We start from the raw sequence: 13,982 nt of genomic DNA, 5'->3' as shown, positions 1-13,982 counted from the left end.
CCCTCACGGTTCAGTTAACCCATCAGATGGCTATTTTGATCACCCAATACTTTATTTCAAGTTCATTTTGACGGACAATGTTAATTTAAAGGAAACAAAACACATTTGGACTCGGTCGAGTCAATACATTTTTTTGCAAATCCAGTAGCGCAATCAGAGACAAGTCTGAGTACATTCTGAGACAAAAAGACAAAAAGCTTGTCGTATTCGTGTCTGGATTCCGACTCACGTACTCCAGCTATGCTTTCCGGACCTGCATTTGACACCTTTGCTTCAATGGTTAAAGTTTGAAAGTCACTGAGTATGATTTCCTTCTTGTCTTTCATTTGTTTTTGTTTTCATTTGTGTGCTTCTTGGTTGCTTGCTGGCACAACCCAAAAAAGAGGAAAATGAAGTGCAGGAAAGATGCAGAAATAGAAATGGAAGTGCACTTAGCCCCGAGGTGGTGCAAGCACCTGCCCTTTTACCCTGGATGAAAAAAAAAAGCCCACTTTTTTCTGCAGCCATTTTCCCCTTCATTCATAAATATGTAATAATAACAATCACATTATTATTATTATTATTATTATTATTATTATTATTATTATGAGAGGAAACAACCTCACTGTCATCATTTCCACACAAATTATTATAAGAGCTGATGGGAGTCTCTGGAGAATTGTATTGCACATATGCTCCCGCCATCCTCCTGTTCATGCCAGCATTTAAAATTAAACAGTTAGGGTTAATAAATTAGTAATAATATTGCTGAATAATTAATACTTTGTATTACAAACTAATAAACAGTTGATAGAAAAAAGTCTACAACCCTGTTTAAATGTGAGGTTTTTGTCATGTAAAAAAAAAATGACCAAAAGAAAGAACTTGTATGGCCAATGTTCAACCTGGGTTTCGTTGGAGTTTCAAACACATACACTTGGAATATTTCTAGTGTGTTCTGTTGCCTGGTTTGGATAAGATAAGGCCTCCATCTTGACATTCAGGTAATTTGACTTATTTTTTCCATGCTGTCTTACTATATATATATATATATATATATATATATATATATATATATATATATATATATATATAGACTTTTTATAGATCCTTCGTAGCTTCACTGCACCTCCTTTGTTAATAGTTGTATCATCAACTTTGTTCATTTTGTTCACAGCCACACAGCGTACACACAAATACATCAACACTAATGTTTTTCCCTTAATTGTATGAATAATTTTGAGATGCGTGGGACTTGATCACTTGCCCTTCAAAATGTCTGTGCACATGCCGGATATAAAAACAGGTAGGATGATCAATGTAGAATATGAGATGATGAAAGCAATCCACGCATGGCGTATCCTATCACTGACATTTCATTCACACGTGAGCAGCTAACAGGAGTAGATGGCCGCTCTGTCAAGTGGAACTCCTTCGTTGGGCTGATTGTGTGCTTTAAACCCATCCAGCTCATGACTATTCATGCTCGAGCCTGTAGACGTCAGGACGCAGCGCTTCGTAGCTGTTAGGCTGCGTGTTGGAGAGACAGCATGCCACACTGGCCGCCTGGATCTCTCCCACCGACACGAAACATCATTGCTTTGTAGGGCGACTCGGTTCTCAATTCGCGCTCCGGTCGAAGGACAAGAAACACCAACAAAGGACTGCGCTCGGCAAAGGACGATAGGCCTATGTGTATTTTTTTTTTAATTTTTTTTTTTTACAGTTTATTTTGAAGCATGTGTGCACGTAGCGGAGGTTAAGCTGCTTGGTTTCATATTTTCACAAACGGACAGATCTCGAAATAGCAAGAGGATGTTATGGTTGTGTTTCCCCCGAAAGATGGACAAGACATATTGAGGCTAACCGAGCGGCGTTGTTCCACGGTACGGGCAGGGGGAAGATGCTTCGGAACCGCCGTGGGCTGTTTGAGATGATAAACGCGTCCCGTGGAATTAGATCTCTGCTGTAAAGCGCAACTGCCGGCAACAAGAAGAGACATTGCAGCGCACCGCACCTTCAAGTCCGTATCGGCTGCTTTCGCGAGGTCCCACGTGAGCTGACCGTGGTACTGCACGGATCACTCAGCTCGGAGCGACAACACGCGTTGACCCTCTTCATCATCATCATCATTCTTTTTTTTCAAAATCGGAGTCACCCTCCAGTTAGACCCCCATAGCTGGCCAAAGACGCACATGAACATTTCAGACTCGGCGGCCACCCGCAAGTCACTTTCATGGCCGTGGCACGCAAAATCAAAACTTTGCTGACCGTCAACATTCTCGTGTTTGTGGGCATCATCCTGTTCTCGGTCTACTGCAGGATCCAGGACCGTTCCGAGGAGTTCGTCCAGATCGGACGTGCTTCTGACCAGAGGCTGCGCGCCCGACATGGTAAAGTTAGCAACTTGGTGGACAGGCAGTCTATTCTTCAGCGGCTGGAGAGGCTGGAGGATGTCGTCTATAATCAACTCAACGGTAGGGAGATGACTTCGATATGAATAATAATAATCGCATCAACATTGGCTCAAGTCATCCTATTCAACTGAATATCATGGGTTTCATTTCATCCAGCCTCATCTACTAGGTAAGACTTTGGAAAAATGATAATGTGAAGCAACGTGCAATTAGGTTCATTAGAGCCGATGAATCCCATAATTTTAGGAAGATAATAAAGCAGCATTATGCATTCAAATACAATATACGACCCTACCAGTGGTAACGATAATTGATTCATGCGCCTCATGTTGCTTGACAATGTAAGTATTATTACTGTGACACAGCTGCATATACATTTAAACCTCTCAGGTGCTGTTATTTGACCTGATCTTCATAACCTTTATCATTCAAAACAGTTTATAAATCATCAAACTCGACATTAGTTGAATATTATGCGTCACCTAAATTACTTTCTTTTATTCTGTGTAAAGTGTAAATGACTGTAGGTTGTTCAGTACCTAGAGATCATACACAAGATCTAAATAATGTAATTTGTCAAATTAGGCGAGTAGTCAAATTCTGTAATATAAAGATGACACCGCTAACCATATTGAGTCCAAATGTGTAAGGTATTCCACAAACTGTTTTGTTGCCTGCCGGTTTCTACTTCATCATTGATTCTGAATTTATTATTTCACAATTAATCATTTGTGTCAATACCTGTACTGTTGAAACTTGAATACATAGGGTTGATGTAGTTCATATCGGCCGCCAGTAGAGAGCACAACTATCTCAAAAGCCCTTTAATTAATGGCTCTCTCCCTGAACCCAAATACAAGTAGGACAGTGCAATCCAAGTGAAAAGCTCTGGCTTTGAATCTCAGCTAGCATGGTTGGCATATTCACCCCCATGTTTGTGTAGGATTTTTTTCCCCAGTAATCAAAATTCCTCCCACGTTTCAAAAAGCACACGTCATGTTCAGTGAAGACTGCAAACTGCTGTGCGCGGACTGTTGTTGGTCACTAAATTGCCGCGGATTAGCTGGTGACTGTACCATGACTCGCCCACAGTCCAATGGGATAACCTCTTCTCCTGAACACAATAAATGGGAGAATTGATAAATTCATCATCAGAAATTCATAAATGCATTTTAAAACAAACAAACAAACACCTGTTTTTAAACTGACCACGGCAATGACAATACAAAGCAAGTCATCTTGTGATTATGAGGTTATTGTGGAGTCTACGCATGGCTGAAGAGAGGAAGTGGCCAACACATGCATGAAGTTACAGTGTGCAGATTTCTACTTATACAAGAGGATTGAACTGTATCCAGTTCTTATATCATAATACAAGTAACAACAAACAATTGTCATGCCGCAAGCTTTTCAAACTTAATTGTGTTTCACTCGAAATAACAGTATGGCTGCATTCAACACATGCTATGGCCTTCCTGTATGGAATATCATGTTCTACCATGATTGTGATGTTTTGGGTTTTTTTTCTAATTGAAGAATCTCAATCATCCAGAGCTGGTATTTAGAATGCTTATTCTTCTATATGTGATCTGCGATTGGCAGGCGACCAGTCCAGGATATATTATACTTTGCTTCAGATGGATGGATGGATGGATTGGACAATCTCTGTCTGGAGACACATCCTGCCACAATCCCTGCATGAGTCCTTAGTAATGACAAACATAATAGTATTCAGTATCCAAAGCTCACTGCCGTTTCTAAATTGTGATTACTTCTCATAATCATGACATAGCCTTGATGAGAGGGCGGCTCAGAATGCCAGGGAGACTATTACCATGTCCAGCAGCGATACGAAGTAATCACCCATTCTCTCTGTTGTTTATTGCCTTCCAATTGCATGTCACGGTAGTTACACCAAGGTTCAATTAGATTTAAAGGACATAAGTAAGTCTTGGAATTGTACTTTAAATAGTTTCCTGATAGCAGACAACTTGACTCCCAACAAGAAAAAAACAGTCAACATTTGTTAGCTGCTCATTTTGCCACACCATCGAGATGAGAGTTTTCAGCTGTCAAGCTTAGCTGTGAATGCCACCACCTTTCGCTAATCAGTTGAAAATGTTTTAAGCTTGTTAAGCAGCTCACGAAGCTGTGTTTTGAACTGAAGTACTGCATGAGTAGCTCAAAAGATACTCACTGTTGCCTGTTGAGCGTCATTAGGACTGTACGCACATATGAATAATGTAATGAAGATACTGTATGTATATATGTATTTTAAATATTGTGACATTTACACATCCCCTTTCAGCGTGTTTATCTCATTATTATTATCTTTTTATTTTTAGCTATTACGTTGCTTTAAAGTTGAGTGCATTTGATTCTTGCCTATTGTTTCATTCTCGGGGAATGTTTGTTTTGCGTTTGTATGAATTTCTATGTCTGTCCCTGTGCTTGTTCTGGGCTATTTATTGCTTCCTGGTTCTGTCTGTTTCTGCCATTTACTTGGCCAGTTATTGCATATTCTCAGTGAATAATGCATAGCTCTTAATAATGAAATCAAGCTCTATTAAATATCCGTGTGGACATTTATGAAGGTCCACAATTGAAACTTGACCTAAATTAGAATTGTTTTGACTTTGAGCAGGTACCATACTATTGTTGTTCAGTCCTTCTATGCACCCTGTAACCTGAGAACATTAGAAGCTGTCCACTGTAGTAACCACCATCTCTGAAAAGGTTGATTTTGCAGTTTGACTGGCAATGTTATTGTCCAATATTCTCTGAAGCGTGCCCTTATGAAAGAACAATGTATTGTTCAACTATTTGTAAAGAAAACAAGCAAAATATTGCAGCCATGACATTGTTGATTGAGGTTTTAAGGAAGATGTCACCGTTTTGCTGGCTATGCTGTGATTTTAACCTTTTCAGAGTATTTCTTTTCAACTATTAACTGTAACTTTGGGCGGCCCGGTGGTCCAGTGGTGAGCGGGTTGACCTCAAAGTGCAGCGATCGTGGATTTGATCCCTGCTCCGGCCTTCCTGTGTTGAGTTTGCATGTTCTCCCCAGGGCCCAGTCGTTTTTTTCTGGGTACTCCGGTTCCCTCCCACATTCTTAAAACATGCATGGCAGGCTGATTAAACACTCCAAATTGTCCCTTGGTGTGAGTGTGAGCATGAATGGTTGTTCGTTGCTGTGTGCCCTGTGAATGGTTGGCAACCGGTTCAGGGTGTCCCCTGTCTACTGCCTGAAGATGGCTGGGATTGGCTCCAGCACGCCCCGCGACCCTTGTGAGGATAAGCAGATCGGAAAATAGATGGATGGATAACTTTAACATTCCCAGAGTAGGCTTCAGAATGGTATTAAATTCTCCTGTCCATTGTACTTCATGTTTGGTCATCCAATCTTCTTCTTCATGACCGAGCCGAGTTATTGTTTATTTGATTTTCTATTATTCAAGTATTGGAATTGGTAGGAATTTAGCAATCTATATATTATCACATTGATTGATTCTCAATGGCAGAGGGAATGATGGTGAAAACGATATACCACTGAGGTCGGTCATGATAACATACACACGCATGCACGCACACACGCACACACACACACTCTCTGCTCATAAAAGGGAACACTTAAACTACACAATGTGTTCAAGTGTTCGCTTTACACGCTAACATAAATAATTTTATGTCCCAATAATATATATCCCCATATGTGATGTAGGTTTTTCCTGAAATGAATGACACTTTCCTTTCACCAGTTATCTATAAAAATGTCTCCAGCTGGAGAGTGGGTGTTGCCTCATGAGCCGCACCGGTCTGTAATCATGGCTCGTTACCAGCTGCCTTTAAAGCCAGACCGACAACTGGCTATTGGATTATTTCAGCCTTGCTCATGAGTCTTGTCTCCAAGTGCCTGATTATTCTTGACTTTTTTTGCCTCTTAGCTTCTCGCCACATTTTTGTATTTTTTTTTTCATGGAAGTAGTTCTTCCTGCTATTTCTTGGTTAGCATTGTCATGTATTGGATTTTATTGTCCTTTGAGTGACAAGCAAACCACATTTATCTTGTTCCTTGACTTTGGTAAGCTTTTCTGGTAGTGGTGGGTCCATGAGGCCTCATGAAGCGCGTTGACACAATGACACACAGTGTTGATACTGTGTCGCTGGCCACTGACACCTGCTGGACTTTCAAAATCCCTGCAGGCTTGCAAAGACTGAACTGACTAATTGGAAGATGAAGTATATCCAATATCATTCACATCTATGCATTCATATTGTATTATTCAATATGTTTGAATAATGTGAAAATTATGTAAATGAGGATGCTTGTGGGCTGTGTCTTCCCAAATTTTTATTCAGAAAAATAAGTTGCTCCAGTGTTTTGAATTTCAGTCTTTTGCATTTCTTGCATGCTATTTCCCCTGCTGTGGTGAACACACGCTCGCATGGCACTGTGATGCCGGTGTACAGAGAAACTGCTTTGCGGGGTTGGAGAGGTTTGGAAAAGTAGCGTGTTGGTCCTTCGATTATAACAGCGGGTCTTGACTGCATGCAGTTTTCCCCTCTGCCAGGTATCGCTGGACCTCAGGTATAGCATCTGCTGTTGCACTTCTTGCCAGTCTCCCTACCTCATCATCCAAATGTTGCCAGAGGTCATCTAAAAATAAAAAAAACTGACAAAATTGGCATTTAGAACAGTTTCCAAAAAACTAACTTAATAATGAGTAGTAACATGCCAGATGTAGTTGCAGAGGCACTTTTGTTGGTATATGATTTTTCTGTATGGCAAATTCGACATTTCACCTGCAATAAAATCTGGGAATAGTACACTAATAGTTACCTTGAAATGAATTTGAATTAGAATGGAATAAGACATGTCAAAAATCCGAGAGGCACTTGGTCAGACAAGAAGATTTGAATAAATACCTTATTCTCCAAAAGGAGATCAAAATAGCTCTACACGGCAGACATTTTGCGTTTCTCCGGGAACTGCTCCATATATGCACGTAGCAACGCCACTCGACTGAAGCTTCAGCAGTCGAGAGTCCTCTGCTCTCTGCTGTGCGTGCCTGAGCGCGAGCACGTACTCACGGCGCCGCCGCAACCCATGTCACGTGTAAAAGAAGCTTTGAACTATGACAACAGCTAAGATAACCTAGCCGACACGACGCTCAAAGTCAGATGGACACATTTTTCTGATAATCTGTGTGTTTTCCTTTTGGCCCAAATATATATTTTCATTCGAGCGAGGGTGAGGTATGGCTTCTTTCGGGCAGGCGGCATCACGTCTCTCGACGCACTTCCTTATAAACACAGTTTGGCGGGCTTTTGCGGTGTCGACGCCCCCCAGGACTGAGTCGACGCAGTTCATGTATTGGTCACGTGATCGTCTTGAAGCAGTATACGCGCTGACGCAGGGATTGCTCTGTGAGCTCGATGCGTGCGTCGACGCATCGGTGTTGCTGGACCCATCACTAGTTTTTGGTTTGTTTTGCTTTTTCCTGGTCATTTGTCACTGCGTCTTTTGGTGAACTTTGTCGGTACTGCGTTTGGTAAAAATAAATAAATAAATAATAGCAATCTTGTCCTTGTCTGAGTTGCGGGATCCAATCCACTCTGCATTATTACGGAGACATAACAGAATAACAAGACTGGTGGGACAGCAGGAGGCCGCGGCCACCTAGGTTGAGGAGTTGTTCATACACGTCAAGCATGTCGGCCCCTGAGGGACACTCCTCTCGGATCCCTGCACTGTCATGTGGTGTGTGCCCACCTCCGGTCAAACCCAACATACCACATATGTCACATTATGGTGGAGAGCCCGGATCAATTCATTCATCTGTGTCATTTAATTCCTCCGCCTACTTCCATGATGATTCTAAATCCGTGTTTGTCATGAGTCTATTGACTGGCCAGGATGGTTCTTGGGCTATGGCCGTGAGCAATGCGCGACCGGAACTTCAGTCTTCCTTCCCCGAATTTCTTGCTGAGTCGCCAATTTATGTTTATCTTGTTCCTTACCTTTTGCAAGCGTTTTGGGTTTGTTTCGCTCTTTGGAAGCTCGCTCTTTTGGAGCCAGACTACCTGTACAAAACCCACACAAACACAGGGAAAATGTGCAAACTTTAAACCATAACTGCAAAACCCATTTCATTTTGTATATAGATAATAGCTATCAACCAGTTGTGTCCGCATTCTGCTTCTAACACAGAACAGCATTAGATGTTTGTTTGAGCCCTCATCACGCCAAGGCACTTTTCATCAGCCATGCAAGTCACTCTTTGTATCTGCTTTCCATTTGAAGGTGCTGATAGGATGGGCTCAGTTGCAGAATCCAATATGCTTCTTATCTTTAATGCCCAACTATAGCAAAGAAACCCATGCCGTTACTATTCCAAGAAGACCATTCCATGATGAGAAATGTTACGCTTCTATCTCCTCCACATTGATGCACTCAATGCCCTGAATGCATCTTAATGATCAAAATCACTGTGTGCATCAGCGCAGTATGTATAGCTCATGGCAGCAGCGCATCAAATTATGGCACAAAGAAGGCTCAAAGAAGCAAGATGGAACCATACGTATTCCAATAACTCTATGTAGATGAGGCTCTGCTTGACAAACCAGTGTCCCGAGCAGTTAAGAATCAAATCTCCTCAGCCTTGAGAAATGGGGATAATGAATTCAGTGACTCACCTGAAAATCAGCAGCTAGTCACTCACAGTAATGGAATATGTTCAGAAGGAGAGAGTGTTGCCCTTATTGACACAATCTGTCCAAAGTCGTTCCAAATTTTAAATCATGACACCCTGTGTCGAAATGACACATCTGTTCAGCTACACGTATGCAAATACGCAAATCATCACTCCATCGTTATGACCATCGTTGAATTTAAATCTCAATCTTCCGAGGGCCACATAATAAACAGCTTGTTTTGCAATATGCAGAACTGAGTGTGTTGTGGCAAAGATATGCGGACAAAATGACCTCAAGAAATAAAGCTTGGTCATGTGACACATACTACTGTACACATGTACAGCATATGGAGCTGTGGGAAGGCATCAGGAGCTTTGGGGGGTAAAAACAGAAGTGAGCTTCGATGTGGAGTAGCATCTCCATCATCTAATATTGCACATGGTAGATCATCAATTATTTAGAAAGCATGCCAATGCGCACAATGTTTGGTCCAACAGTGAAAGTATGATGTTCATTTTAGCAGTCGAAGAATCAATATTTGCACAAGCATTGCTCTTTTTATTTAATATGAGGACATAACAGCACACATCCTGGGATTTTTATACTAAGTACCCCTCGTGTAAAACATTTTAAACCGAAGCAGAATGCCATGAAAACGAAGCTGTGAGGTCTTAGTTTGTTTACCCACATTTTTAATTCTTTAAGAAGTTAGGTTCAGACATCAGTTTTTGGAATTAAAAAAATAATAAAATCCATGCATGTCCAGCAAACAATTCATTCGCCACGTTTGTTTCTGGACACACAGTCCTGATGACTTCACTGCCTTTGTAGAATACTGTATGTGACTTTTCAATCTCTTCTTGTGGCCCGTATCCTACAGTGGAATTTCATTCAGTCACATAGCGGAAGAAGGGGCAGGGGTTAGCCAAATAACAGAGCAAACAAAAAAAACAAAAACAAAGCTGGCATCTTTGCTTCCAAGTCTCATACAGAGACAGAGAGGCCCTCCCCTGTCATGTCTCCGGCTCTGGAGAGAATCTGTGTTGTTTTGAGACATGGCTGTGATGCCATATGGCTGCACTGTGACCCCCCCCCCCCCCATTTGTCAAAATATCACCGTTTTTACTGGAGCAGGGCATTTCTGAATCCCTCCCATGGGAGAAGCCCGTTTTCCATTCGAACTCGGTATTTCAATGCCATCCAAATATGGTGATTGCACTGCAGTGGGTGTAGCACTGCTGTGTGCTATTTCCTAACTGTGTGCATGTCCATCTGGCTGGCGAAACGAGACAGTTGGGTATAATGGAACACTGGAACCACATGGTGTAGAACTGTATGGCACTAGCAGGCCTGAGGATTTCAGAAATTCACAGAAACCGTTTTTCGGTTCCGTTGGATTACCTAATGTGAAACCACAGTAACTAATTTGAGGTTCCGTAAACGTTCACAATGGGAACTCATTTTTCTGTTTTTACTTTTCACAATTGAGAATTCTGATATTCAAAAGTATATTTAAAGGGTAAATGTTTGAAAACTATGCACTAACATTGAACATAATCACATCAGCAGCTGTGTACTTCAGGTTTATTCAATAAAATAAATGGATCAAAATATGTTTAAGATAAGATAAGATATCCTTTATTCGTCCCACACTGGGGAAATTTACAGCCTCCAGCAGCAAGAATGTATGTAGAAAGAAGAAAGGAGAAAGAGAAAACTATTACTATTACACTATTATTGTACTCATATGGCATAATGAATACAGCATACCAAAATCAGAGTAATTTTTCCAGTCTCACACTGCAAACATTAATTTAGTGGGACTCATTAATATATCAATTACTGTGAAATACTATGGCCATCAGAAACACATGTGTCGACAATACTTCAGTCCTTGCTATATATCATGGGCCACAAGTAAGCCTGATGCTGTGTGTGTACTATTTATGTAAATAAGCATATCAATGGCTACTCACCACTTTTATTAATACAAAAGCATGTAATAGGAATTGAATGATTAAAATCATGTGATGAATCTTAAAAAAAAGTCCTTGTCACTAAATATAGTCATATCGTATTGACATGGCTTGACGTCCCATTTGCAACCCCAAGACGACGCACTGTGTAATGTATTATCAATTTGACCAAAGAATCTACCATACGTCATTCTTGGGCCTTATTGACAGTTATTACTACACTTTTGTCATGAATGTTTTATTCATAAAGTTACCATGTCTACAACTAGTAAATATAGAATAAATAAGACTCGTTCATAATATTTTTCTTAGTGATTAGCCTTTAGATCTAATCGCGATATCCTTTATTTGTCCCACACTGGGGAAATTAACCATGGAAATTTATAATGACCAATTTCAAGTATTGGCCTTGGAATCGTGCCTCTCGTCGAATCTCTCTTTCGTGTTTTGTGCGTACATCACACGTGAGCATAGTGATACGCCTTTCTTCGGATGATTCGTATGAAAAATCCTACTGGTATTCCATTTCTTAAACCTCATAAGTAAAACACCTTTCTGTGTTTTATTTCGCCGCCATCTCAATCCGTCATCGACGCTCTGAGACACCCGAGTGCTTTCTCAACTCGCGGACTAAAATAGCAACCCGCATGCGCACATAAGGTTTCCCTCTCTGAGACCATCAACAAAATCTGAACATTGATTATCTTTGTTTCCTGAGCGTATTAGATACAGCTCTTGTCGTGAATATCAAATTGGTTAGAATGCCGGTTAGTGTCTTTGCACATAAAGCTTAAATGAAGATTTACAACGCGTAGGGAGTAGTTGCTGGACGGAGAGTTGAAATCTCTCATTCCCTATTCCCTTTGAAAACGTGTCAAAGCATCCCAGTGATGTCTGTTCAAAGTTCCTGTCATGATGAGTGACCTTAATCAGTGTAGAGGGGTATTTTAAGTCTGACATGTAAAATCCTTTTTAATTTAATTAATTGCATCAGACTAAGGAAGCATAATGTATTGTGTGTGCTGGATGATCAAGGTCTCAGAATCATAGAGAGAAAAAAAGAACTACCTGGGGAGTCGACTCATGGTGATTTAAAAAAAAAAACCCACATGGATCAAGTCCAGACTTAAAGACTTTTCCCTTTCACTGTCTTGCTGGTTTGGCAGAATACACCTATGATTACTATTCCAAAAAAACATAATGTACCATCTGGTGCTGGATTAAAAATGTAGTTATTTGTTTATTTTTAATCACTACAGGGTAGTTAAAGATTAAAAGCATTCTTGTCTAGGGTTGATACCACTTCACCTCGTGTATTTTTTACAACACGAATGATGATGTAATTTCTCACTAAATGCATGATGCACACATATCACAAGTAGATGCATAACCATCTATAAAAATGACTTCCTTTGACTCTGTGTATATTGTTGTGATACACTGCTGGCATCATTAGATAAATATACGTTTCATGTTTCACCTAATGTCCATGGGCCACACTGAATTTTATCCCCCACAAAAAAACACCAGATGTTTATGATGACCGATATAAAAGGACCTTTATTTGTTCTCTAGACTTCATTACATACTCTAATGTACAATGTACTGGATATTTGATGACAAAATCATAGATCGTCCCTAATCCTCAATATGGAATGAACAATATCCAAGATAATGAGTGATAATCAGAACAATAATTGAGCTGTCGCACAATGGTAGTTCTGTGTTCATGTGACGGCTGGGAATCAGTCCCTCATCATTCATTCATCGGTTTTTCTTTTCTGCTATCTGCCATGGCCTCATACCACTGTTTCTCTCAGCATCTCCGCTGCTGTGGAGCTCAGTCATGTCCTTGTCCAAGTGAGTGTTTTGCAGCTGTGTCATTGACAGACAGCATAATGATACCCTCGGGATGAGGCCTTGCTGTACTGGAACTGCTCCTGCAATCTCTGTATGCTGCCATCAAATGTCAATCAGCTGCCATTCTACATGCACCCTCTGCTCACCTAATTCTTCCCATTCTGTTTGCAACCATCGCTGATCCTCTGTGTCATTTTTTGGCAGGTTTAGCAAAACCCATGGGGCTGGTGGAGGGTCCCGGTGGACTCGGTCAAGGGGGAGCTGCCGCCTCACTTGGGGAGGACAGCCGTGATGCCGAGGGGAAGTACGAAGAGTATGGCTACAATGCTCAGCTCAGTGACAGGATCTCCCTGGACAGGAGCATCCCAGACTACAGGCCTAAAAAGTATGTCCCTTGTTGGTTTGTTCCCATTTTCTGCAATTTGGGTTGTCCCTCCATCGACAGATCAACGACTGCTGATGCCGTAGGGTTTAAATTGTAGACCAGCATGACTCCAACATAATTTCAAGGGCTCCATTCCTGTGAAAATACATCGAAGTCTCGATACTCCCCCTCTGTTCTTTATGATGCATTCATTATTGAGTTTTGCGTCAACTAAGAAGGTGAAATTGTGTTCTACCTTGTTATATTTCAATAAATATCTCTCTCATTCATTTTCTTGCAAAAAGCAAGATGTCATCACATGCTGCAGGATAGTTGCAGATGGAATGTTTTTAAATGCGACATGAATCAAAAACAAACATTCAAATTGACCCTTGTAAATATAAAATGGTTCCTTCGGGACATCCTTGCACAATGGGTGGTTTATGGCAATAATTACGTGTAGCTTCTCATTGGAACTATTCGTGTTACAAACCTGCCTGAATTGCAAATTATGCTGGAACTCAAGTTGTTTATGACAGAAATAATTTAGTTCTCCATTGGTCAGCGTTTTTATTAAGTCAAGTGTGAAGTATGGCTAATGGTAGGAAGCGATGATGAGCACACTCTGCGGACTGATTAGTTTGTCCTTTAAGAAGACAAACCTGCAGTTTGTGGACATAAAAGGTCATG

General features: G+C 40.9%; 1 protein-coding gene across 2 annotated transcripts in view; it reads left to right on the top strand.

The window, feature by feature from the left end:
- Positions 1-13,982, top strand: part of galnt9 (polypeptide N-acetylgalactosaminyltransferase 9) — a 245,613-nt gene that overhangs the window by 167,791 nt on the left and 63,840 nt on the right. Inside the window, exons 1-2 of one of the 2 annotated variants that reach the window (XM_052067006.1) lie at positions 1,324-2,456; positions 13,133-13,313. The exons of the other annotated variant lie outside the window; for it this stretch is intronic. Coding sequence (XP_051922966.1) covers positions 2,216-2,456; positions 13,133-13,313 — 422 coding nt within the window. The 5' untranslated portion in view covers positions 1,324-2,215. Of the gene's footprint in view, positions 1-1,323; positions 2,457-13,132; positions 13,314-13,982 lie in introns of those variants that run through there. 2 annotated transcript variants of the gene reach the window in all.

This window comes from Hippocampus zosterae, chromosome 6 (assembly GCF_025434085.1).
Source record: "Hippocampus zosterae strain Florida chromosome 6, ASM2543408v3, whole genome shotgun sequence".
NCBI lineage: Eukaryota > Metazoa > Chordata > Actinopteri > Syngnathiformes > Syngnathidae > Hippocampus > Hippocampus zosterae.
Note: the sequence above shows the minus strand (reverse complement) of the source record. Positions and strands in the feature narration are given on the sequence as shown.